The following is a 26,590-nucleotide window of genomic DNA, read 5'->3' on the forward strand; positions in this document are numbered from 1 at the left end:
TACTATTCGACCTCGACTCTTGTTTATTCCTTTGCTCTCCCTATAATGACTGGATTACAAATCCTTCGACCAGGACACTATTTTGTTATTTTGCTTTGTTATTTTTCCTTTATTGTTTTTGAAGGTAACTCTGGGTGGAATTTTAAATCTTTGTTGGTGTTAAGTGACCTCGTACCCAGCAAGCTTTCGAAGACTAGCCAGGTTTCTTAGTTTTGAATAGGCAGATAGACACCAGAATTGCTTGTGAGTCTGTCATTATCATTCCTATTACCCATTCCCGACTCACTTCCCTTATCCTTTTTCTTGTTACCGTTTGTCCTAGACCGCTTCTTAACGGAATGTGTGTGTGTGTGTTTCTGTGCTTTTTCATCTCATGTAATAAAAATAGCATATTCTCATGAAGACAGTGTGGGAATTTTTCTTATCTTCTATTCTTTTTAAAGCTGCCATTTGACACCTCTTTTCTGTTGTGTTCATTAACTACATGCCGTGTGTGGGGTTGTGCCTGGTACTCTTAATCTGTGACTTGAATACTGTTGAGCTGCAAAAGGTCACAAGTCATCAGAATTCAGCAGCAGTTCCACAGTCACCTAGAGACCTGACAACCCATTCTGCCTGTCGTCAAAAAGACCAGGAACCAATCGGCATGCGAGCGGGGTGGAGCCCTCAGCCACTGCGTGAACGTGCAGACTTCAGAATTGTTTATTCTCAATGAACACTTGTGTGTGCCTGCGCCTGCTGCTTCGGGGGCTGTGCTTTCAGTCTCTGTCCTCGTCGCGGAAGTCCACCCGTTAGCCGTTTATCGTCTTCGTGGAGGAAGAGGGACCTGCCTGCCCCTGATCAGCTGAAAAGAGCAGCTGCAAGAGGGAAGCGTTGATCCCAGACCCTGATGAATATTTCATGAGGGAGGTTCCTAGCACTGAATGGATTCAGTGAGAACCGGTATGCGCCTTACAGATGTACCGGACCAGCCAGGAGGCTTCTGACATAGAACGAGAACGAGAGAGAGAGAGAGGGAGAGAGACCGAAGGGGGGTGAGGGAGAGAGACTAGAGAAAGGGGGGTGAGAGAGAGAGAGGGAGGGAGGGAGCACATGAGCAGATCCTTTTAGGAGCTGTCAACATGCTCTGAAACGGCTTTGCCTCAAAGCGTCTGCTCTGCGGAGAGGACTGCACCGCTAGCTAGCGCTCAGCCTGGAAGACCTGGAGCAGTAAGGGAGGAGAAGAGCAGAAGAGTGCCGTCCTGCCCGTGGACTCAGGCGGGCAGCTGTGCCTTTGCCGTTCGCCTTGGATGGCATAGCGTCTGGCCTCAGAGGGGTACCAAACGCCACACCCCCACCCCTCCCCCCCTCCCCGCCAACATGTCTGGACGGGAGACCGCCTCTAACGAACTGACCGCCCCGGAGCTGGACCCCTGCATCCGGACCTTTAAGGAGCACATGCACCTGGAGCTGGAGCCGCCGAAGCTGTCGGGGAAGCGGTCCACCTCCCCGAAACTGTCGCCCCGCAGCTCCCCGCGCCTCTTCAGGAAGCTGATGGTGAACAAGGGCATGCGCCAGCGGCGGCGCTTCACCGTGGCTCACACCTGGTAAGCCTGGCCGCGCCGAGCCGCGTCTCCCCACCCCTCACCTGACACGTCGATGACCTCACACCTGGTGAGGTCATCGGCGGCTCGCGGGATGCATGGTCGTGTTGGCTGGCCATGTGGGTGTCTGTTTAAAGGTGTGACCATAGAGACTGGCAGGAATGAACGCCTTGTTGCATGGAGGGATAGAGGTCAGTTTAATGCCTGTGTAATGAACGGCTGACGTCTGCACAGTGTGTTGCAGGTCACCAAGGGTGTGCTAACAAATGCCCTATTGGTTCCATGCTATGTGATTGTATGCTATAAAATGTGGCTCTCAATGTCTGTTCATGCTGGCTGAGTCGCCTTATGTTTACTGCCTGGTAATGACTAATTTTATTGGGAGAGACCAGTGCTAATGCCAGTGAAATGCTAAGGTGCTTCACAAATGAAGCTGGTGAGACGTCTTTAGTTTTTTATTTTTCTCCGTGATTCTGAACATGTTCCTGATGCAAGAGGGATTTTATTTTTTCTGTTTACTCTTAGCCTGACAGGACCTGGTCAGTCTCACATTTGCTTTGCTTTGCTGTTTTTATTGAGCACTGACATTTGGCGTCTGATATTAAAATTCAACATAATTGTCATGCTCCAGTTCAGATACTGGATAGAATCTCAAAGAAATTGTTCTTTGTGTTTATTTGGTGTATCTGTTACATCTACGTGCAGTGCTTCATGTCTGTGAAAATACGACTGGCGTGGCTGCTGAAAACCAATTGTGAGACCCTCTCTTTCCAGACATGTAGATTTTTGATGAGCCCAGGGGAAAAAGATAGTTCCACTGCTAAAAGAAAGCACAAATCTTCCTCTCGTCTCTTAGTTCTGCTGTTAGAATAGCATGCTGCTGCACTGTTTATTGCATTTGCTCGAAGTTGATACACAGCTGTTTTGCTGTCATGTGTATTTTACCAGCACAGAACATTTACCAAATGCCAAATGTTCAACTGTGCGGAACATTTGTCATTCAGTAAATGTAATTTGAATAATTTGATTAACAATTTTCCATCTTCATTTAAATTCAATCTGGTCTACTAATGTGGTTATAATTTCACAACGCATTAGTTATAAAAATGGTTACAAAATGTTATTTCATTAACAATTTAATGGCAGACAGTACGTGAACTTAGAACATCCAATGAATGGCCGATGTCTATCACTGTCTGTGTGTAGCATTGTTAGTTTCTTATTTTTTGATTTCAGATTGATCTTTATAGTTGTGTGTATTTATGAATGGTGTGAGAATATGCATGTATGTGATCACTATGAATGTCTGTGATGTTTGTACTGCTGATGTTGACACAGGACTGACTGAGAATATGTACGTACAGAGTGGAGCGACAGAATAGAATTTAGTGGTTGCATAGTTTGAGCTGATGTTATACTGCACTATAAAGTCCGTTTTTAGCCTAGCACAGGCAGCGTCGTGGGTGGGTGGGTGGTTCACATACTGAAGGGGTGAGGAGTGTGCTCTGAGGCTCCACCAGCAATAGCATGTAAGCATGCGTCATGTCTTGCGTGTCGAGGTGAGCATATCACAGTCAGTGCTGCAGGTTGTGCAAAAATCACAACGCATTAAGTGTTGGAAGCTAGGAGTTTAATGTAAGTTTGCATCTCACAGGATATTTTAATCTAAACCTCTGACCCCACGCGTTTCTCGATACCAGTTTGAATTTGGATGTTTTCCCAAACAAAATAGATTAGCATTGGGCATGATGCATTTTAATCAGGTTCAGCAATTTGAGTATTCTCTTCCAATGCAATTTCCCAGGAAAAGGTACTAATATGCCCTTTGAAAGCTCTGTGTCTCTTCAGAAATACCGAAATGTAGGCCGCATCAATACCTCTCAATGATCACACACGGGAGTGAAGTTTCAGTACATATGGTAAAATGGAACAAAATCTTTGCCAGTCAAAGTTCCAGGTAGTAAGGGCATTGTACTCTTAGCCAAACACCACCCAGCTGTGCCTCTTTGTCTCTCTGTCTCTTAGCAGACTAGCATATGCTATCACGTTTCTTTTTTGCCCTTTTTTGCCCTTATCTGCTGAGGAGACTCCTGTTCTTTTAGCATGCCAGTCTACATGATTACCACACCACTTCAGTCGCTTCTGATGTTGTTTGTCCTTCACGGTGGTTTCGAAGCTGCGGTCTTTGATGACCACAATGAAGAAAACTAAGTGCGCTAATTTGTCAAAATGTGATGTGAAGTGGTTTGGTGGAGATGGGTCTTTATTTGGAGGCCAGGCATCAGTTAGCCCCAGTCCTGTTTGCTCAGTGGCTACGCAGCTCATTTCTGGTGTGCGCCCATCTTGTCGCTGGCTTGCGTGGCTGAGCAGCATCGGCGGGTGGGTGTTCTGCGGGAGATCCCTACCCGAAAGATCCTCCTACAACTGCAAGGGCATTAACCTGCCTCGGGCTCCTTAGATAACCAACGGCAGAACCGGGGACTGCAAACAAGTGGGGCGTGAGAGGGCGATCAGGCAGCTGAGTGGAAGAGGTCTCAAAATAAAACGTGTAAAAGGTTTTCTCCAAACCCTCTCCTCCCTCGTTGAGCCAGCCTAGAAGGAAAGAGAGAATCGAGGGAGAGTGAGTCCTGCAGTGGGATATGGTTGAGACTGGGCTCAGCCATACAGAACCAAATGCAGCAGATTCCGAAAAACTTTCAGGATGGCTTTCTCTTTGTGCACAGTGCCTGTAAATGGCACATATTTTAGACCCCACTGGAATAGTTTCTCATTTGTATTACACTTTGGGTAGGGTGCGATCTCATTATCTCTGCATCCATAATTAAATGGCAGTGGCCTTGTAACTATTGCTAGGTGGGACATGTTTCCATTCACAAAATAGTCCAACTTGAATTTAATTTGTTAAAATTAGAACACCTACACATCACAGAATGAAATCTTCGGTCCCTGGCTGAAGTTGGTTACATGAAGCAGGGAGTTCCATTTTTGTTTCCTTGTTGATGCAATATTAAAATTGTAATTTTTTCCAGAACCCTTAGCATTCTTGTTCAAATTTTCTTAGATGATTATCTCAGTCTGTTCTGAGCACTGGAGCAGAAAATTGACTTTTTAACAATTTATAAAATGGCAGTATTTTGGGAGAATGGAGGGAAGGGCTGACAACTCAACAGACATACCCTACTAACTGGAGGTTGGATGACAAATGAGTGAAGTGCTCGGAGAAGGCACTGAAACATGAAAACACACAGAAGGCCTCGCTGTCACCTCGGAGCTCTCTAACCTCGCAGTGCGTCCTGGGAAGATTCTGTCAGAAGCGCTTTTTTTTTTATCTGCTTATGCATTACAGATTTGAGCACGTCACTTTTCATTTGCGCCCCCTCTACTCAGCTTCCAGTGGGCTCTGTCAGTAATGCGCCTCGGCCCTCTACGGAGCTGTTTATTGGACTGGAATGAGAGAGGCTTCCAGAAGATGTAGATGGTACCGGTAAACCGCTCCCAGGGAGCCTGTGACTTCACTGGGGCCTGAGGGAGGAAGCAGCTCTGCGGCTAGCTCCTCAATGCTCAAATAATGGAAGGCAGGCACTTTATTCATTAAGAGTTCGCTCTCTTTAAAATATTTTCCCACAGTTTCATGGAAATATGTGGCATTAGTGTGTCTTCTGTTCTTTGTCTGTTGCTTTTCACATACAAAAGGTATGAATGTACATAAGTCACTGTACAGCTCAGACAGTTATTTGCACCTCTAAATTTCAGCTGGTTTTCCAAATATTTTGCAGATGCAAATTAAGCATGGGAACTGGTGCATAATTATTGGATTATTGGACAGGATAGTTACAGTCAGGGTGTACTAGTTTAGAGGGTCCTCTTCCTGCTCAGGCCAAAGCTTGAGCCACTGGCTCATTGTGCCCACCCACCCTCCATTCTGAATAATTCAGTTAAGTCAGGGCCCTTAGGAAGCAGTGTAAACAATTGTTAACTCTACCATCCTAGTAAGTGCACTTAAACCATTTATAGTCTTCAGTCTGGATAAGTGGACTGCATGAATGCTTTTGTTATTCAAATTAGAACTGTTGCACAGGCATCTATCTGACCAAGCTGATTTTATTTGTGGAAATATTTAAGTGTGTGTCTTTTCTTGGGTCAGTACTGTATTTCCACCATTTTGATAAACCATTGGGCTGTTTTTTTACCTAATATACCATAGGATCAATGGTCAAACTAACATGGTCACAATCTCTAAACTTCTGTCAAGTTCAATCCAGTGTTTTCTTGTTCTTCTGTACTTCTGTTTTTTAAGCAGGCTTCTTCTCAGACAGGCTTTTATTTGCAAGAAAATCTCTGTGGTTTGTGGCTGCTTAACTTTCTGTAATAACATGATGTTTGACTTACTGTAACATGGGCAAACTAAAAATTTCATTCAGCAGGCCCTGTCTGTGAGCTGCGTGGGCTTTAAAGGATTACTAACCGGTTACGCGTGTGTTTTTTAGTCTTACATTAGAGTCAGTGTTTTCCTTTAATTTGACTGGGTTTTTTTTTAGCCATATAAGGATTTACATTTTTAGGGGACCTACTGCATCCCAAAGTTGTGTTCGTGTGTATGATTGGCATGGTAGCTTGAAATTCTGATATTAATCTGTAATGGGAAAATTCATTGGGGGGGATCACTAACAGGAAAGTTAGAAATAGTGCATCAGTGAGCTCCAAAAAGAAAAAGAAAAAGGAAATACAAAGTAGAAATGAGAATCATGGATTCTATGGATTAAAATGAATTATGCAGTAGTGACTCAGTAAGTGTTGTCTACAGGGATATTGGACAGGTTAGGTCATTAAGCATTTCATACACACATTTCCATAATGGAGGGAAGAGGAATGTAAACATGCTGGGCTCCTGCTCTCCAGCAGTAATAGGATGCACATTAGTCGAATCTTTTCCACTGCATTTCCACAGCAAGTTATGCATATTTGTGAGGAAATGACTATTTCTATTATAATCAGTTTTTTTATTTTTATTTGCATGTGTGACACATGTTGTAGATTCCTCAAAGTACGTTCTTATGCAAGTCCGCCAGTCTTTACCGGAACTCCCTGCCGATATGCAAATGTGTCTTTTGTGGTGATTACTATCCATGGCCTTCCCTCACGGAAGTCATTAAACATGGCCGTAAGAATAGCTCTCTGACCTACTAATGTCTGCCTCCATCAGGGTCACAGAGACCACACTGACGAGGCAGGGGTGCACAACAAGGGCTGTTCCATTTCTTGATTTTGTGCCAACTTCTGCTTAATTATTTTATTAGCTCAACCATACCTTGATCCGACATTTGTATATGCACCAGTTACGACCACAGACTGCAAGTGTATCCTGGAGATTTTAAGGTTCTCAAGTACAGGATTGAACCAGGGTAGTTTATAGAGCTGTCAGAAAACTAAAACTAAGGTAATTGTTTGGAACAAAAACCAGCACGCAGACCAGCCCTCCGGAACTGGAGTTCTGCACTGCTCTAAGGGGATTGGGGACTACTTCTGGTTAGTGCTGATGCATTGTGCCAATATACTGTATCCGGTTTTGAAGATGATGACATGGTTATGGTTCAGATACCTAGTGGGTGGTTGTACAGGTTTATGCCCTGATAGTAATTTCTAGATGTATGACTCAATCCTAGGGTTGCCTGCTTCGTAAATAAGATAATGTAACCTGCTATTATAGACAGTATAGTATCTCATTATATTCTGTGGTTTTATCATAGCTTTTAACAATCACTGAGGTGTGCAGAGGTTGGCAACTATAGTCCCTTACCTGTGATGTTAATAAAGCAAATTGTGTTTGTGTTTATGAGTGTAAGTTTAAGAGAGGGGGGAGAAGGAAAGGGTGTTATTTTGTTTCATTCATGTATATTTCCACCAATTACGTGGCTTGCAATGCATGAGAAACCTAAGCAAATTAAACCTGTTTCAAATCAAGCCAGTTTATACTTACTATATCATCAGAAAGTCTGACTGTCTTTAGTCTCATTGCTTTATATCCCTGTTTTTCCTCAATACACCATCCAGTGTTCAATGGTGTGAATGGCTCACCTCTGTGGAGCAGAAGGAGTGATGTTCAACTGGCACAATTCACCACTGCCATTTATGATGCAAATACTTAAAATATTCTCGGTCAGCTCTGATATTCTATGTTCACACGGCAATTTTGAAGCAAGCACAATTATTCCCCTAATTGAATTCTGTCCACTGGATCGAACATCAATTGCTGTGACATTTTCCTTTTAGATGTGGAGCCGTGTATGAGGACTGTAATTACAATACCAAATGAGTCTGCTAGAATTTGCATTCCTGCGTATTACATGGAATTGCAGGGATGTATCTGATTTATGTGTGAACTCCCACCTTGCCGGGTCCAAATACTGACCCCAGCATATATCGTCAACACTTTATCATTTATATTATCGTCTGTTTTCCTGTATTCAAAATGCCCTGTATGTTTTCATGTAAAATTGTCCATTCTGCTTTAAAAGCCTCATTTCACTGGCATGCCTATGCAAATCAGGATTTGTTAACCTTCATAATCTACAGTAAAGTGGAAAATGCCCTTACCAGTGAGTAAATAGCATACTCTAACTTTTGTGAAGTTTCACCGTATCACACATGTACATTACTGGTTGAGAAATGCTTTGCAAACTTTAGTGATGTACTGGACATTTTTCCCAAAGCTTTTCCTGGTTTTAATTACAGAAGGGATATCCATAATGACACCATAACCATATTGTCACTACTCCTAAACTTGCTTTATGCACATTCATAACCGTCCCTCCAAAACTAAAGGAAACGCTTGCTTTGATGTTAGGCCTAATGGAATGAGTATTTATATTAATTCTCAAAATGTGAATGTTTATGTGAAGCATATAAATTCTAGAGAATTATGATAATGTTGATGTTTAACCATAATTAAGTTCCTTAGCTGGATTGTTTCTCCACAGACACATTTTTATATTTTGGGGAATAATCTACAGGTCTTATTCATCCTCATTTTTAAATATGAATGTGCTCATACATGGCATTACTGACATCATATTCTCAGAATATACACTTTTAGCTTGAATTTGACACAAAAACACCACCATGACTTTTAAATCTGGCTCAGCAGGGCCACTTCCGTGTGGAATTGCCCTGCTGTAAAAATGTAGCCTATTTATAATGGTGAAAACAAAGCACTTGATTTTTACATTTGTACTTGATTTTGATGTTAACAGGAGCTGGAATCAAGGACAAAATGACAGTCCTTACTGTCCTTCTTAATCAGTCAGGCATACAACTGTCAAGCTAAACTGTTGTTAAGCTAATGGCCACCCTCAGTGTCGATGCCCGATTGTTTTCATTTCGACGTGTGGATTTGTAACAAAGAAGAAGAGTGCGCTATAAATGATGGCAAATCATTTTGCAGCTTAGCAGAAAAGCAGCAGCCACAAGCAGACAGGGCTTGTTTTGGAAATCTGGATGGGGGAAAAATTGGGTGGGACTGAAGAGGCAGGGGCATCTCCCAGATGGCTGCCCTCTAGCCTTTCCGTAATGCTCCCCCTCACTGTGTTGGTTCCGGTGGTGGTGAGTGTGGTGGGTGCAGAGCACTGACGTAGTGACTCTTCCTCTCCCCAGCTCTAGCCTGGAGGTGTGGGGGTGGGGAAGGCTTGGCTCACTCAGGGGTCCTAATGCCAACTACTCAGGGTGTACTCATTCCTAGGCCATGTGCGCCAGGGCTCTGTATTTCTCTGCACTGTCAGCTTTGTCGTGAGTTCACTGCTAGCACTGAGGCCCAGGTCGGGGTGGTGTAAACTTGGCACAGATGGTGTCAGCTGATGGGGGGGCGGTAAAATGGCATGGATATACCAGTCCATGGTATCCTCTAACACTCAACACCCTACTGAAGCTGCGCTGTTTGGTTCACGCAACACACAGTCATGAACAGAAACAAGGCAACGGACCTGTTAGCTATATTACCAACCGTTCAGTGACTTTTTAGCATAGCCCAACTGCAGCAGCCTTGCAATTGCGCACACTTTGGTTGCAACAGAATGGGTATCATTCACATTTCCTCATTTTGAATCAACATGAGAGGTCAGGCTTGAGTGTGAAGTGTACTTTGGAATTGTAAGTCTGTTTTAATGTTGCTAAACCTCAAAAATTACTTTCATAGATCAAAATTTCATGGAGCTGCAAAACTCATCCCATCTTTTACAGATTACATTTTCTATTCCCTCAATATCATATTTCCCTATAACAAAGGACATTTTTCATACGCGTTTGCTGAATTATATTTATGGGGTATAAGTGGGAATGCAAATCATGTTTTGAATTGTATTTGGTTATGATTTAATCATAAACCAAATAGAAACTTATTGAGTATTCACAATCACATATTTATAAAAATATTTGCAAAATGTATGCAAATATGGTAATAGATGCATTTTTCAACTGCATGACCTTGAAGATGTAGTAGCAGATGGACTGTCCAAAAGGAAATAAGCTTCACGTTTCCTTTTCTTGCATTCCAATATCCCTGCTGACCTTGGGCCACGTTATAAACTTCAAAATGATGAAAATAACTCATTCTAGCATGGCTAAATGCAGACAGTCTCTCTCAGTAGTCCTTCCTCTTATTGGCCTCAACATAAAGCCTCTGTGACATGCGTGGATGTGAAATTGTGTCCACCATTTAAATGGCTGTGAGAGTTTAAATGTTAAACTCTGAAACAAAAATAACTGCTAAAATTGTGATAAAGTGATAGAAACTATTAGTGATAGAACTAACAAGATAAGAATTAATTGCATAAATAAGAACTGTTTAAAAATACAATTTGTAAAACATATGGTGACCTCAAATTGTTTATTAATATGTATTCATTGCCAGATAACATAAAATTCGGTCTCTGTTAATATAATTACCATTTACAAGACAGAAGCTAGCCCGCTAACTCATCTAACTGTGAACACAGCACAGAATTTACAGTATCTGTGAGCTAGTGAACGTGTGCTAGTTGGCTGGCTGACCTTCTAGCAATGCTGTACAGTACAACTGTAAAACTGTTGATAGAAATATACATACACAATAGTCAGATGCATAGTCCTGTCAGTCTAAGACAAATGAGTCTTTAGTCATGCCCTACTATGGGTCATCATGAACATTATAAAGGAGATGATTGAAAAAATGTTTACATGTTACAAGAAAAGTGGTTGCATATCTCCTTGTAAAATGTTGGCTAGACTAATACTTATCCTGTCCTTTATATGTCTGGTAGGGAAACAATAACCCCCTATTGTGAAACCCTGGTGTTGGTCACTGTTGGTATTAACATGGATAATATCTTGTATAAACTTTCTTAAACGTGGGGTTTCATTAAACCATGCAATTGGGCTGTATAAATGACTTAGTGTTAGCATCTCTAAGAGGTAGAAGTAGTGGGAGGACTCCTAGCTCCTTGTTTAGGTTGCATGTTTATATTGGTGGTAGATCAGACACAGTAAATGGCAGCTAGAGCTCGTGCATCCACTGTAGGTTTTCAAGAGCACAGGCAAGCATGTGATGTCCTCTGAAGATTGAAGGAAGACACTTCATCTGCAGCTTAACAGGCAGACTGCCGGTACCCAGTTGACCAGTGGGGACTGCTAGCAAGCGATGAAATGCTGTAATCCTGCCCAGCTGAAACCCACATTTTCCTGAGCAATGCTAGCACCAATTGTGTGTGGCCTTATGGAGTTGCCGACCACGGTTGGCACTGGCACGGTCAGACCCACCCATGCGTGAGTCACCCAGCAGCCTAGGGGACTAAGTTTGATGGATGAATTCTTTTTTTCTGTTTTTCCAAGTAATCCATGGATGATTTCCTAGGATTAAGATTGCTGATTTACAGAAATGCTCAGCTAATCTTCATTCTTGAGTATCATACAGAAGCTTTTCAAGTGCTTGTTTTAATTGCTTTCACAGTGATTGAGTTTGTCCATATTCTGCCATAACATCTACTGTCTCTGATGCAATGAGTGAGACCCTTGTCTCAGTCAGGGGTGTCCTGTGTGAGGTTTTGCTTATAGTGTAAGACTTGAGGATGGTGTTCATGGGTGTTCAGTTACACTGTGCTGTACTCAGCTCACAAGTTCATCATCTTTCCCAGCTGGAGAGGAAGGAGAGTCCAGGCTGTCCCTTGGGAGGAGGTGTTGTGAGTTTTCTTAACTGACTTTTGGCTGGCCTGGGAAGGCAGCGGAAGACCTCATACAGGGATCGTGCTGATATTTAGGAAGTAAATGCCTGGTGTAGCCTGAATGTGCTGAGATTGTTCCCAGACAGTCTGCATCTTATATCATTTAGGTCCATGGGTACAACATATCAGGATAGTTGGTGGTGAACTTTGCCTATTTAGCAGTAGTTTGAATATAAGCTGAGTCAAATAGCAGGCTTGAGGTCCTGATATCTTTATCTGAAGCACACGTTTTATGTGATTGCTATGAGCACAACAAATAGCATTTTTGTGTAAAATTAAATGTTTGCAATGATGACAAATACATCCCAAGTAGATAATGGCTGTAGTAATTCGGTATGGTGGCAGGGCCTCTTTTTGCATCCCTCCATCTTACATTTTCTGATGATTATTTTATTTTTTGGTGTCAGACATAGAAAATGGAGAATTGCTTATGTCTGGTTTTATTTTGTGGACTATTCTGTATTTTGGTTGCATCTTGTGACCCAGAGAAGTAAACCACTGCGTTGGTGGTCCTGTAATTTGTGTGCTTTTAATGGCAAAGATCCTCTCTTCGTTTGGATTTTCCATTACCAGAATGTCTGCCTCTGCCATCTCCTGCAGACATCATTCCCTTATATTCTATTTTCCTAACCATGTAATTTTAGCAAATTGGTGTAGTGCTCCCATTACTGCTGTTCCCATTGACGGAGCTTTGCCTGAAGCACCACTCCTGGTTCCTGACGCTGGATGAGCAGGAGGCCTTGGATGAAAAGACTTTAATTTTGGAGTAAAAAGTACCATCCATACTCCTCAAATGAAGATGATTTAGTGAGTGGTTTGGGACAAAAAGCTGTTTGGTTTCAAGCTGTGCTTGATGAATGCTGTCCCAAATTGAAGTGCAATTGCTCTCTCCAGCAAGGCTTGGTGGTGGGAAAATAAGTGTCTTTCATCTGTTCTTGCTATAGGTGAGACTGCACCTCAGATGCTATACAATTTCTCCGTTGTTTTCATATGGATACAGCAGACAGTACTGTATGCTGCTAAGCAGGTTGTCTGCTTTACGACAGTGTGTTAAAGAGGTTGGTTACATGACGGGTGCATACGTAGAAATGATTTGTTTGTGTTGTTCGGTTTTTCAGCGGCTCTTGAAATTAGAGTTGATGTAGGCTATTTGACGTGCACCCGGCAAGTGATTCAGTCCCATCTGTCAGAGCCTTACAAAGAGAAGCAACAGGCAACATGCAGCCTGAACATTAGACAGAATGTGCAGTATATAAATGTGCAACTACATCTTTTTCCGTCTATTAGGAAGTAATATTATTTTGACCAATTTACTGGGCTTCAGCGAGAGTGTCTTGTTGCATGTGCACATTATATCTCTTCAGGCAGTCTGTAAGGAGGGAGATGAGAAGTTCATTCAGAAATTATACCCTGCAAATTTATGTTTTACAACTTGGCCCAGTACAATTATATTCAGTAACATGACAGAATGCCAAGGATTGTATGTTATTAGTGATTTAATAAATCTGAAATTTTGATTCACAGCGTGTTGAATATTTGACATTCCTTGCTTTCAGAGCACATCTTCTGTTATACTTTAAGGAACTGCGTTAATTAATGGAAATGTGGGATGTGAAATATCCCCTAGCTGTGTCAAACCAGCAAAGTGATGCAATGGGAAGCTTAGCTTTGCCATGTGAGGACATGTGAACGTAGTAATCAGTGATGGACTACCAACTGCGTAGAGATCAAGGTTGTCACCATAGTAACCTGCACATCATCACTGAACACAGGAAGGAAGATTGCGTGGTAGTGATTGAGGGTGAGATGGAAACACGTGTAGAACACTTAAGAATGAATGGACTGCGGTTACCTTTCCTGTGTCGCAGACTTTGAGTACGCCTTCCGAGTGTCTCATCGCCTGCAGAATGATGCGGACTGGCTGTCATAGCCTTACTTATTCATGTATTTATTTATAGTGGCACAGATTTGTGACACAGATCCTATATTTGATCACATAGCAATGAGGAATGACGTGCCCATTTACAAATGATTTTACAAGTTCTTACTGGGAAAAAATGGCTATATTTGGGTGACCATATTTAAGATGGTATGTTGAAGGTCTATCGTCTTACTGGGGAAAAAAGGCAATATTTGGGTGATCGTATTTAAGATGTGGTGTTGAAGGATGACATTCTGCTATGTATGTTCATAAATCTACATTAACCATTAAACAAATCTGAGCCAGAAATACATCCCTAGTGAATATACGCATGCTTTTATGAGGTATCTCAGGTGTGTGGAATTAAACTACTGGAGGTAGGGAGATGCTCAGTGAGCTGTGCTGTTGCCGTGAGGGTGTGGGTGAGTTTTAATGTGGGGTACTCTGCTCCAGAGTGTAGAGCAGAAGGGTATTCTGTGTGCACAGTGGTACCTGGAGTCACACAGAGGGACACGCGCATCGCACCTATTTGCTGCCTCTTTATTCCTGTTTAAGCAGGCTGTTCCCAGTGCCTCAGTTGCCCTCGCCTTGGGTTCACCAAGTAAACGAGTTCAGGTGCAAGTAGATGTGATTTGAATCCGGCTCGCTGGAGGATCACAGACTGTGTGACCATTCTTCCCAAATGTTAATTGTGATTTAACAAAACATCTGTCCGGTGCAATTTTACCCTGGGTGATGGTAGACTGGAACTGGGGGAGCGCTTCAGATAAATGGCAGAGGTCTAATTGCGTTCTGTCTGCTACATCTGATGGATGGTTGGATCACTGGCAGTAGTCCTCCTATATCTTACAGCTGTATTTGTGTGTTATGTCAGGCAAGGATGACACCTAAATTTGAGTTAAAATTATCAGTTTCATATTTAGCATCTTTGAGGGGTAAAATTGCTCAGCTTTATCAACACAAAGCATCTGAAGTCATTTATTAGAGATGGAATGGGTGATTATGGATGAGGAGGAAGAGGAGAGAGACAAAGTGAAATAGCGGAATGCAATATTAAAATCACTTAAGGAGCTAGAGCCGGCAGTGCAGTTTAGGGAACTGGGCTTATAAAGTTGCAGGTTCAGTTCCTAGTTCCCTGCTTATTGTGCCCTTGAACAAGGTACCTTACCCAAATTGTTTCTGTGTATATTCAGCTGTATAAATGGATCATCTGCAAACGTGTAAAATTGTGTACATTAATCTGGATAAGAGCAGCTGCTAAATAGAATAGAACAGAATAGGAGAACTAACTTTTCCCAAGGGGAACTTTAGGTGAAGTAGTTGGCATACCAGAAATTAAATAAACAATTTACATAAATTACATTAAGAAATAAAATTACAGAAAATGTCTTCAGAGGTTCCTAAGTTACTTTACTATTATTACAAATTAGAAATGAACAATTCTATTGAGGAAAGTGAAAACTTCCAAACATAAATGATGAAGAACTTATTGGCTATACATTACTTAAATTGGGTAACATTAAACTATATTTCGGATTATGCTAAATCAGAAAATGAAATTGTAGATTTAAATGAAGGTGTGCTGTGTCATTTAAGAGTGAACAGGTGTTGGCACAAAGCTGTTAAGTGCTGTCTTTGTTTTAAAAGACCTCTGTCTTCTTCCTGATGGCAGTATCTCAAACATAATTTCCAGGGATCTGAGGGAAGAACCATTATACTTTCTCCTTTCTGCCTGTCCGCTCCACATAAAGTTGTTTTATGGTTCTTTGTTGTCTCCCTATGATCTTACTCCTCAGTAACTTAACCCTATCAAGCTTGGTTTGTCTGATGTTATTTAGAGAGCCAAACCAAGCTGCTAGGCTGAAGGTTAGAACTGATTCAATGAAACGGGTGTAAAATGCTGGTAGTGCTGACTAAATGCCTATATTTCATTTAATTATGACTTAAAATGGTGAAAAGACTGTGCCTAGCTGAGTTATCTTCAGTGCAGCAGACATCCTGGAAAGATTCAAAGAGTAAGGTTTATCTCATTCTTCAAAACATAATTCACTAGGATTGAAGTAACTTCCTTTCTACAGTGAGGCAGGAACAAGTTTAAATTTGATTCATACTACTGACATGGAGAATTTTGGTGTTCGGAGTAACCCCCGTCTTATTGCTCACTAGTGACTCCTCTGGTCAGCTGGAGGAATTACATCTGCCTGTCTCGGGTGCCCAGTGCTCTGCCCTGTCAGTTGCCTGTCTCGGGTGCGCAGTGCTCTGCCCTGTCAGTTGCCTGTCTCGGGTGCGCAGTGCTCTGCCCTGTCAGTTGCTCGGCTGTGGCCGTTTCAGAGGAAACATGCAGAGAATGTCCCTCAGCCTCACATTTAAGATGAGGTACAGTATATACCAACAAGCCACACCTGCACGTTCCAAATAGGTGAAAAATTGGCTGTAAAAAGGTTGTGCTGCTCCAATTGACATTTTTGGGGAGTAGATAATTAATGCATACTAAGGTACAATAGCTTATCCAGGGACTGTGGAAGGAGGTGATCTGTGTTGCCCTGGAAAGTCTTCTCCTCTCTGTTTTTAGGACAGCAACAAGTGTCTGTCTCTGCAGCTCTTTGTTGTCGCCTCTCTGTCTGTATGGGTCCGTCTGTCTGTCAGCCAGCGCAGTTGTTTCTCCCAGCCTCCGAGTTTGTGAGCGTGTTTATGCAGTTGGCCCGTCAGACACTGCTCAGTCGCCCGGTCTCCGCAGCTTGATATGTTATGCGTGCTGTGTTCGCAATGTGCTCACTCACGACTCCGCTAATTAAATTTCACCCCTTTCTGCCTCAGCCTCCCACATCTCTTCTGCTAGCGTGCCCCTCGTCACATTTGTGAGGGCTTTCCGCTGCCAACTTATCTCTTCTTTGTTTCCCCCTCCACCCCGTCTGTATCCCGATTTGCTTGTTTTTGAAATGTTTGAAACGAGAGTACACTGTGTAGTCATCACTAATTTAAAGCAAACAGATGCCTTTTTATTTGTTGTGCTTGTCGTCGAGGGCATACATTATTCAGCAGGACACCCTATGATCTGCTTCTCTTTGTGTGTCCCTTACGTTTGCCTTTTGGCAGTGCTGAAGTACACATACTGTACGGACCTTCTCTTTGAATGCCGACCGTTTGCATTCCGTTCACAAACTGGCATGGCTTTTAGATATTTTTGCAGTCTTTAAAACAATGTGCTTCAACAAATAAAAGAACTGTGTAACCCTGCTTAATTGGTCTTGGACTGAATAAGGCTGACACACATCCCTTTTCAAAACAGAACAGAGCACCATGGAACCTCGAGGGGGAATGACTGAATTCATCATTAATTTGGTGTCCTTTGACCTTTTTTGACTTAGTGTGGCTCCAAGAGGGGTGGCTCCAACACTGGGAGTGAACTGCTGATGCGTGCAAGGCTGTCACACACAGCATCTCCTCCCTTTTGCCAGACCACAGCCACTCTGGCAGATTGGTTTATTAGGGGCACTGATTCAGAACTCTGCACCTCCTCAGTACAATGGAAGACATGCTAGCAATCTGAAATTGATAGTCCCATAGATATGCATGTCTAACAGATGAATATAAGTAGAATCAGGACAGCTCCTTCATCACACCAGATCCAGTTCTCGGGCTAATCAACATGTGCTGTAGGAGCATAGCCATTTTCCTAGCTGAGAAGGTGTGTGCTAATTCAGATGAAGCATCTCCGCTAATGTTTCTTGTCGTTTTTCTTGTGGAAAATAATGAGCCACTAGTGCTGTGCGTTCTTACAAGCGCTGCTCAGAGCACAGATAATTGGTTAATTTCGTGAAGGTGCAGGTTTCAAAAGAAAAACACCTTTGTCAGCTTGAATCCTCGTGGGTCTTCCTGTGTTCTTCCATCTTAAAACAGCCGTGAGCCGTTAGGTCTGTGCGTTAACAAATCAGAGGGCAGCATTAGCTCATTAACTGGAAAATCGGACTAGTTAGGAATTCCTTTATGCAAAATTCACTTTGAATATTGCATAATGTAGACACTTATTTCACTAAAGTTTTATTCATGAGGATTCTTTACTGTTCTTCATAGTAGTTTGGTAGATCACTTGCATTCAAATCACCGGTCTTTGTAAAATATGGGTCAATGACTATTCTTAGATTAGTAGATCACTTGATCCAACAAAAAAAGGCTGTAACTCTTCTTCACTATCAAAAGAAACTGAACTCCAATGACCTAGAAGTAAAAGTTTGATCTAGATAAAGCCGTAAAAGTTCGATCTAGATAGTGTTGTCCTCAGGGCATTCCCAGGACATGCTGATGGCTGCTTATTGATGACTGCAATTATTATGAGCGGGACAACACATCTGTTAAGATAAGCACCTGGGTTATTTAATCAATTAGTCATCTGTTACTGCTGTGTTGTTTATCACCTTAATGTTAGGCTTTTAATATTAATCAACAAGCCAACTAACTTTAGTGGGGGCAACTGGCTCCCCCTCCTCCATGAAGACCCCCAAACTGGGGCAGATAAAGGTAAATACAGTCAGCTTCATCGGAGTCATTGGCATCCTGGATCAAAATCCTGTATATAATAAGCAATTTTTTGTTAAAATATGAGAAAACTGTATACTGTTATTGTACTACAAATATCTAAAAACTGTGCCCTCTTGAGTATTTTATTATTTATGGCACATTTTTCAAGTGTTGGATGGGTGTATAAATATGTTGAAGGGTGTTGTAATACAAAAAACAAAAAAATGCTGACAAACAGAGCATCCTTGCAATGAGGGAGAGAGAGCCAGACTGCTTCGGTCATCCGGGACTGTGTAGCCTGATAACCAGCTGCAGAGAATCTCCCCAATTTGACGTGTTCACGTCTCCACCATCAGCACTAGAAAGACAAGCAGAGCACACCAGACAACAAGTGCAAGTTGGGCGTGACACCACAGACACTGTTGGCATGTTTGGCATAAAAAGAGAGATGCATACGCATACCTACTGTGAAACATGGTGGTGGATCATTGGTACTTTAAGGCTGTTTTCCTCCTCATGGTTCATGGGCTCTTGTTAAGATCACTGGTATAATGCATTCCACCAAATACCATAGCATTTAGAAAAAAAAACTTTATTACCTCTGCCAGGAGGCTGATACTTGGCCATAGGTGGGCCTTCCAAAAAGACAGTGACCCCATATCTACCTAATAATCAACACAAAAATAGTTCTGTGAAAATGAAATCAGTGTTTTCAATGGCGATCTCCATCTCAGAATTTAAACCCTATTGAAAACCTGTGGGCGGAGGGCAGTGTAGGTGCAGAAAATCTAAGCATATCAAGGCTAGAGAAGGGTTTGAGGAGAAATGGTTCATGATCCCTGCAGACGTGTTCTCCAACCTTAGTTGGAGTGCCATTATCCTTGCCCGGATTTTTAAGAAATAAGTTTATAAAATAATAGAAATATGTTATGTACATGCTCATTTTCTATTATTAGAATCCATATCCAGTTTTTTTGGGGGTTAGATATTTGTGAGCTGTATACTGTCACTGGGATTGGTTAAACAGTCTGGGAACCTGCAGCTCTCATAAAGCTGTCTTAAGCACTTTTGGCTTTGCTGTTCTTTGCTTTGACCTTTAAGTTTTTCCATTACATTAATCTTCATCATACAGTAATTAAATCTCATTTCATCTTGAAGGGGTGACATTACCTGAGATTATTTTTTAATTGAGGTTACATTGAGGTTTTTTCACAAAATATTTTTAGGCTTATTACTGTTGTTTCCTTTAGCTGTCTATGTATGACATGATGGAATTGGAGAAGTTGTAAATTCTTTTCCATTCAACTCAGCTATCCATGTCCCTCAGCTATCCTTTTTTATATCTGGCCTTTATAAAGATATTTTAGCACATTTTGGGTATTTGTCTAAGGAGTCCACAATCAAAAAACGTGTGTAAGCATAGTGTAAATAGTAGTGTGCAGTAGTTAGCCCCAAAAAATACTGATTCCTCAGAATTGTTTTTTCACACTTTGGCCCTGTGATTGCCATTGGGAGCATGTTCAAAATTGGTAATATGAGAAGCCGTTTTAGTGGACATGATTTTGGCCTGGAGTCAATTAACAGTTGTCCTTCTCTTTGACTCACAAGCAAGTGTAATTTTTAGGTCCTTTTGGTGATTTAACTTTGTTCGGGGAGTTGGTCTTGATTATTGCTGAACTGACTGGATTGTGTCCAGGCCATTGTTGTAGGTCTCTGTCTCAGGAGCATGGCTTTGCACTTGTGCAGAAGGGCGATGGGACTTGCCCTGCCTGCCTCTCGAGACTTCTGTCCAAGTCCCCATATTGTAAGCAGGCCTGACCTTCTCCTCAGCGCTGCAACATTAAGAGAGACGTGGGCTGTTGTGATGAATCTGAGGGTGGTCTGTGGGTTAGGCTTCCTGGCTCAGTACGGGCTGTTAATCACAGTGCACCTAATGGGCACGCCAAGCTTGTTCCAACACGTTCAGGTTTTTTTGGGTGCCTTCGGAATAACGAGCTCCTCACAGTAACCCTGTCATCTGTAGTGCACAATGACTCTGTTATTGTAACCACGTTAATGTTCTCTCTATGCACCCCACGGACAAGAAAGAGGTGCTGAAAGAAGCCTGTTGGCATGCTGCTTTAACCCATTCACGCCAGGTATAAAGATGCCTTTGTTTACTACACTTGGGCTTTACAGTGTATGTTGGTAACCAGCTTCTCCCTCCCCTCACCCTGAAAACCAGACACTCAGAGCATTTGATTCCCCTGCTAAATGACATGCAGGAGGGCTGTTAGATTGCCGCAAGCCTGTTCCTCAGTGATTTATGATTGTAGTTAAAAACCAAATTAAGGCTCTCCAGAATAGTCTGTTACTGCCCTGTTGAGTGTACTGTGTATCTGGTTTCAGGATAGCCATCAGGCTTTGACCTATTAGAGCAAAATCAGATGGCTACATTCCTCCGGGACAGCGTGTCTTGAGTTTTGAAAAATACAAATAGCAACAGTGTTGAGACTTTTTTTCCTGAAAGTATTAGAATGAGGATAAGGTTACACACGTTGAGCTTCTAGATGTATGGGACTGTGAGACTGGGTCCCCAGTGAATTCTTTCATATTTCATGGAGACATTTCACTTTGATTTCTAAATAATGTTTTAGAATGAAGCTGAAAAGCCCCCCCCCAATGATATTTTGAAACCAAGGTAGCTGTCAGTATGAATGTGTGCGTGGAGACATTCTGGGCATGTGTGAATGTGATTTTAACCTCAGTTACCGTGTGATAACGGAGTTTGTTTCATGCGCATGATCTCATGTGCAGCAATGGGGAGTGTAAGTGTGAGAGGTGTTTGTGTGTAAAATGTGAGTGCGGGGGCCACAGGGAGGAAGCCATGACACTGCACTCTACCCCATCAGGCAATTCAGGCTTTCTTCTGTGATCCAAATCAGGAGCACTTGATCAGTTCCCATTCATCCTCCAAATTAAATTCAACAAGGCAAGCTTAATCTGCTTGAAAACCTGAGGTGTGGGTTCAGGGGGAATTTATTCTGACAGATTAAATATTCTCGATATCTCAGTGTTTATAAATCCCCTGATCATCAACATTTAGATGTATTTTGATGCTCCAATAAAAAGACCTCAGCATCAAGCAGTAAAAATGTAGGCTTTCCTCTGTGATGCCTGTCATGCCACTGAGAGTGACGTTGAGTGAACAGGTGGAAAGGGACCTTTCTTACTTTCTCCACACGCACACATGGATAATCTGCAACTCAGTATGCTGTCTGGATCAGGCTCTGCTACTCTGTGTTCATGCTTGACTGACAGGCACACCCTGGGCACTGTTCAGAACAGCCATGTTGTTTTCTCTTTCCTAAGAGAAATGGCAGCGAATCGCCCACAGGAGGCGGATCAATTGGCGCCCGTTTCATCATTTGTCGAGACTCTTCGGAGCCAGTTCCAGCCAAACACTCTTGTGGGCAAGGGCGTGGAGTTTAGGCTGTCTCGTCCATCCATGCAAATGTCTGATTTCTCTCTGGGGATCACCTAGGAGGTCTGTCTTGCCGTCTTGTCGTTACATTACATTCATTTATGAGACATTCTTCTCCAGAGCACTGACATTTCTGTCACTTGGCCATATCTGACTTCACTGAACCTGGTTTTTCTTCCCATTAGGCTTGTCCTCTGATCACCATAATTGCATTTTGGTGTCTTCTGCCTTGCCTCCCTTCAATTCTTCGTGAATGGGTCCTTTTTACAAGAAACTGTATATGCCATAACAGGCAAATTCACTGACAAGCCTCACAAGAACCAAGCCTTTGAATCTATTTGTGTCCAGTGACTTGGCTTGTGAGAGTTTAGGTTTCAGAAATAATCCCATATCTATTATGTAGTTCCTCTGTGTACTCAAATACAAGATTGTGTGCCAACAGGTTTTAGACTTGCACTTATTATTAAAGGTTAGTGATGTTACTTCATCAAAGCCCTGGCCCTGAGATTTAATGTCAGAGATGGATGAGTACAGTCATAGCTGGCAAAGGGTGCCTGTGATACATGCTTTGAGCATTCCTCCCCATCAAATATGAGTAATGTTTGAATATGTGAATAATGAAGTAGATTGGCCTCCGGACTGGGATATTAGAAACAGCCGGATGACTGACTAATGTAACTTGAAATCAATGTTGGTAATACTCAGCAAATATCACTTTGTTTCTTCTGCATGAACCCAAGCCCTACCACAAGTGGCCACTTTTTTTGTTACCATATGTTTTTGAGGGATGACTAGTGACACTTTCAGATGTTGTTCCTGATATATTTTGCCATTATGTCCAACAGTGCAGAAATTTTAAATCCTTAATTGATAGCATGCTGAATGGCCAGATGAAAAACATCACATACTTCTTTTAAGGTAAAATCAATATTTTTATCTTCCTTTCACAGAGGAAATAAAATTTCCTTGTAACAGCTGGTGTTTGTCAAATCCAAGTAAGAGGTCCCTCGATACAGTTACCAAAGCAACAACCTCCTCTGGATTTAGGAGATTTCTGCCTCTGAAGCTATTGGTACAGCTAAGATTGCAGTTGACAGGATTAGTGTTCACTAGGTTATACTCCAGCCTTGCCATCAGGGGCAGTGGCGAGGTTGCAGAGGTCCCTGTGGTAGTATCCCCATCAGAATATGGGAGATTTCCCATAGCCCTTCCACATTGCCTCATCAAACCTACACAAAACAGTTCTGCTCACCAGCATTCACATGGCATTCGGTCCAAGCCCCTGCCAACTGCCACCATCTGTGCTCACTTCCAGAACGTTCCTGAGGAGGAGCGGGGGTGGGTGACTCCAGCACATTCCCGTGTGGAAGAAAAACAACAAACAGTCACATTCCCATGACGCAACCTGACGTGTACAGTATAACTTTAAGTGGCCTGTGGACATCCTGACAGCCATGTGCTAAACAACAGATCACACTGCTGTACATGTAGTTAGATGTGGACTTAGCTCTGCTTCCCAGCATAACAGAAGACAGTAACACTGTTTGAATAGTCACGACACATTCTGAGAACACTCTGAAGTGCTATTTCTCACTACATAACGTTGTTTCAGGGCTTCCATTCGCATTGGCTTTATAAATGCACAAATTCACAAATACAAAATGAGCAAACTACTATTACCCCTTTTCCACCAAGGCATTTCGAGGGCCGGTTTGGAGCCGGTGCCTAATCGTGAATCAGTTCTTCGTTTTTCGATAGCAGAAGAACCGGCTCTCGGCCTGGAAAACTGGTTCCAAAGCGGCACCAACGCTTGGCTGGTCTTGAACCAATAACCGCTTATGTCAGGGCTGGGGGTGGGATTATCGTGACCAACCAAGACCAACTAAAACTTTATGACCACCAGGTAGAGTGAGACCGCCTATTATCGACTACCTTCATTCGACAGACAGGAAAACGTAAACTGATTTGCAACTATATATGAAATAGGCGAAATATCGGTAACAACCTGTACCTAGTTATGTAGGAAAAAATGCCCTTGTTATCCTCCAGTGGTTATTTTTTCAGTACTTTTGCTATTTTTTTCTGTGCCGGCAAATAAGTCAGAGGTGGTCCAGCACTGACTTTTGGTTGCTAAGGGGACGTGTATCGACCACCCCATATAAATGAATGGAACCTGACATGTATTTGCTAGCATACTGTTTAAGTGTCCTGTCTTGCGTATTTGAGGTTAATATGAGAAAGGTTGGTTGCTATCAGCATGTCTAGGAATCCGTACATATTCACTGTTGTAACCCAAGTCGCAGGACGTAAAATAGCCGATAGGAAAGCAATTTGAAATTATGAAGCAAAGTCTGCACCACTGAATTTAATGGGTTGCGATGAGAATTCCGAGCATGTTGTTTGTCTTAAAGTTAATATAGTAAATAAGGCTGTAATAATATAACTAAATGTAAATGTATTAAGTTGGTTTTTTACATTTTAATTTTTACAGGACATACATTTTAATAGGTAACGATGTTGCTGGGAAAGCTGAGACATATACAGACATATACAGTGACGTAACGATGTGGCTCTCTAGCCCATGGAAAAGCAAACCGGTTCTTAGAAGGTTCGCAAGTTGAACCAACTGCAAACCAGCACTAGCACCAGCCCAGAACCAGAACTAAGTTCGCGTTGGTGGAAAAGGGGTATATGAAACCACTATTTCATTCAGTGGTTGATCTCCCCCTACACGATAATAGTGCCTTCCCTGGTCAGACTATTTAGAGCAGTCACTACGCACATCCAAAAGTACAATCACAGGTAATGTCCCTTGCTACAAATTGGTGATCAGTGTTTTCCATTCATCACAGTGTCATATTTAGCATTGTACCCTTAATCATAAATGATCCAATGCCTGTGAAAATGATGGGGGAGCTGTCATGCTGGGGGTCAAGGGTTACAGTGGGAACTGAATCATTGTCTTTTTAGAATTCTGTCCAAGAAGAAGCAAAGCTGCTGACGTTGCTGAGCGCATGATGGTAAAAGGACTACTGCATATGGAAATGCTATCAGTGTGTTCCACGGTAAAGGCAGAGAGATGAGATTTTAATGACAGGTTATTTAAGCTTTGCTCAGGAAATTGTTCTCTTCATAGGATAATGAGCTCCTTATATATTTTATGGTGACACTCAAAAGTCCAGTCCAGGCATTTTAATTCTGATAAGCATGTAGATTGGAAAAAGGTCATGTGCTTTGCAGGAAGTACATGCTGGTTAACTCCTTAACAGTTTCTCAATCTAAATCACAAGAGTGACATTAAAAAAAACTTTATTTGGCTGATCTTTTCAATCTGGTAAATCTGGTCAATCAATTATTTTTCACATACTATGTCATTATTAGGAGTGCCACCTTAATTCTGTGTATGTACGCTCATGTTCTTAAATATTTAATAATGCAGTGGAGTATTAGAATACACTTCATGTAATTAATTCATTATAGTGTAATTGACTCTTCTTGAAACTCAACTCTAACCCTTCCCCTTCGACTTAGATCCAATCCTATACCTAACCACAAACCAAGCCCTACATGTAACCCCTTAATGTAATTACACACATTAGCTCACTGTTTGGACTTGGAAAGCAGTCACATTATACTTATTTGCTGTGACTCTGCACTTGCTTATTTAATAAACTTCACAAGTGTATCACTCACGTAATGTTTGAGAAAAATGTAGGTCAGGATTTAAATACTTTTTAAATGCATACACCCTAATTTACAGTGAGGGACATTACACAATGGAGAGGGTAAGTTGAATTCCACTGTTCTGGAAGTCTCAAGGGTATTGCAGCCTTTGCTTGGTGCCCAATTCATTGTTTGCCACTAACCCAATTGGCTGTGCCATGCAACAGGTACTGTGCAGAGCCCTCCAGCAGGTCTGGGGTAAACGTCACAGCCAGAGATGCGCGTGAGCTAATCTAATCTCACCAGGAGATGCTGGAGGCCTAAAGCAATTTCTAGCCAATGATCATTATCTTTCACTCGCACAGGTGGCAAATTGCTTTAGCCTGGGCGAAAAATTAGGTTTCTGTGAACCTACAACAATTTCTTGGTTATTTTCATAATTGTCATGAGTCTCTGGCTCAGGATTCTGTATTTTACCACAAAATTAAGCAGTGGCCTGAATACAGGGTGTCGTACTGAAGAAAGCTTGAGACCTGAAACGTTTGTGCTAAAGTCCTCAAATTAGAAGTGACCATTAATGCCAATTTAAGGCATCTTTAGGTGTGCGGAGTCTCCTTTTTTCTTTGATTTACGTGTCTTCTGCAAAGATGATGTGACCGAAGATGTGAGTGGAGATGGTGAAGATCATCTTTGGCTTGTTGGCACTGGTGATAAAATATTTGGATCATCACTGAGGTCTTGACAATTGCTGTGATCTGTGCTCATAATCGGGCATGGAAGGCAGCCCTTTTTTTGGGTTCTTAACTCATTCAACATCCTTGAAAGGTCGTGTAAATAAAAGCCTTTGGGCCAAAAGCTGTCAAATCAAAGGGATTGCTTGCAGTGCTTTTGCAGTTTGGTTCTCGATTGTCTTGTCCTATGAAGTCATCTTCATGAATATACTGTCCATTGTTCCTCCATATTGTTCCTTGTGTAACCCTTCATTTTTGCCATTTTTAGCTGGATACAGCAACAGTACCAATTTTGTTGGAAACATATTTTATTGACTTTTTACTGGTAAACCAAGTGAATTGTGAAGAGTGTGAAGGCTACTATTACAATAGAGTTATTGTACCAAGGCTTCTTTTTATTTGTGTTGATTTTCTGGTCTATGTGTGCAGGGACAGTATACATCAAGCTACTGGATACAATTGTG

At 42.0% G+C, this 26,590-nt stretch overlaps 1 protein-coding gene across 4 annotated transcripts in view; it reads left to right on the top strand.

Moving 5' to 3' along the window:
- pde4ba (phosphodiesterase 4B, cAMP-specific a) overlaps positions 1-26,590 on the top strand; it is a 140,186-nt gene that overhangs the window by 49,380 nt on the left and 64,216 nt on the right. Inside the window, exon 1 of one of the 4 annotated variants that reach the window (XM_064331961.1) lies at positions 1,147-1,586. The exons of 2 other annotated variants lie outside the window; for them this stretch is intronic. In XM_064331961.1, the coding sequence (XP_064188031.1) occupies positions 1,360-1,586 (227 nt within the window). In that variant the 5' untranslated portion in view covers positions 1,147-1,359. Of the gene's footprint in view, positions 1-1,146; positions 1,587-26,590 lie in introns of those variants that run through there. One more of the 4 variants, XM_064331957.1, reaches the window with a different exon arrangement.

The sequence above is a fragment of the Anguilla rostrata genome, chromosome 4 (genome assembly GCF_018555375.3).
Source record: "Anguilla rostrata isolate EN2019 chromosome 4, ASM1855537v3, whole genome shotgun sequence".
NCBI lineage: Eukaryota > Metazoa > Chordata > Actinopteri > Anguilliformes > Anguillidae > Anguilla > Anguilla rostrata.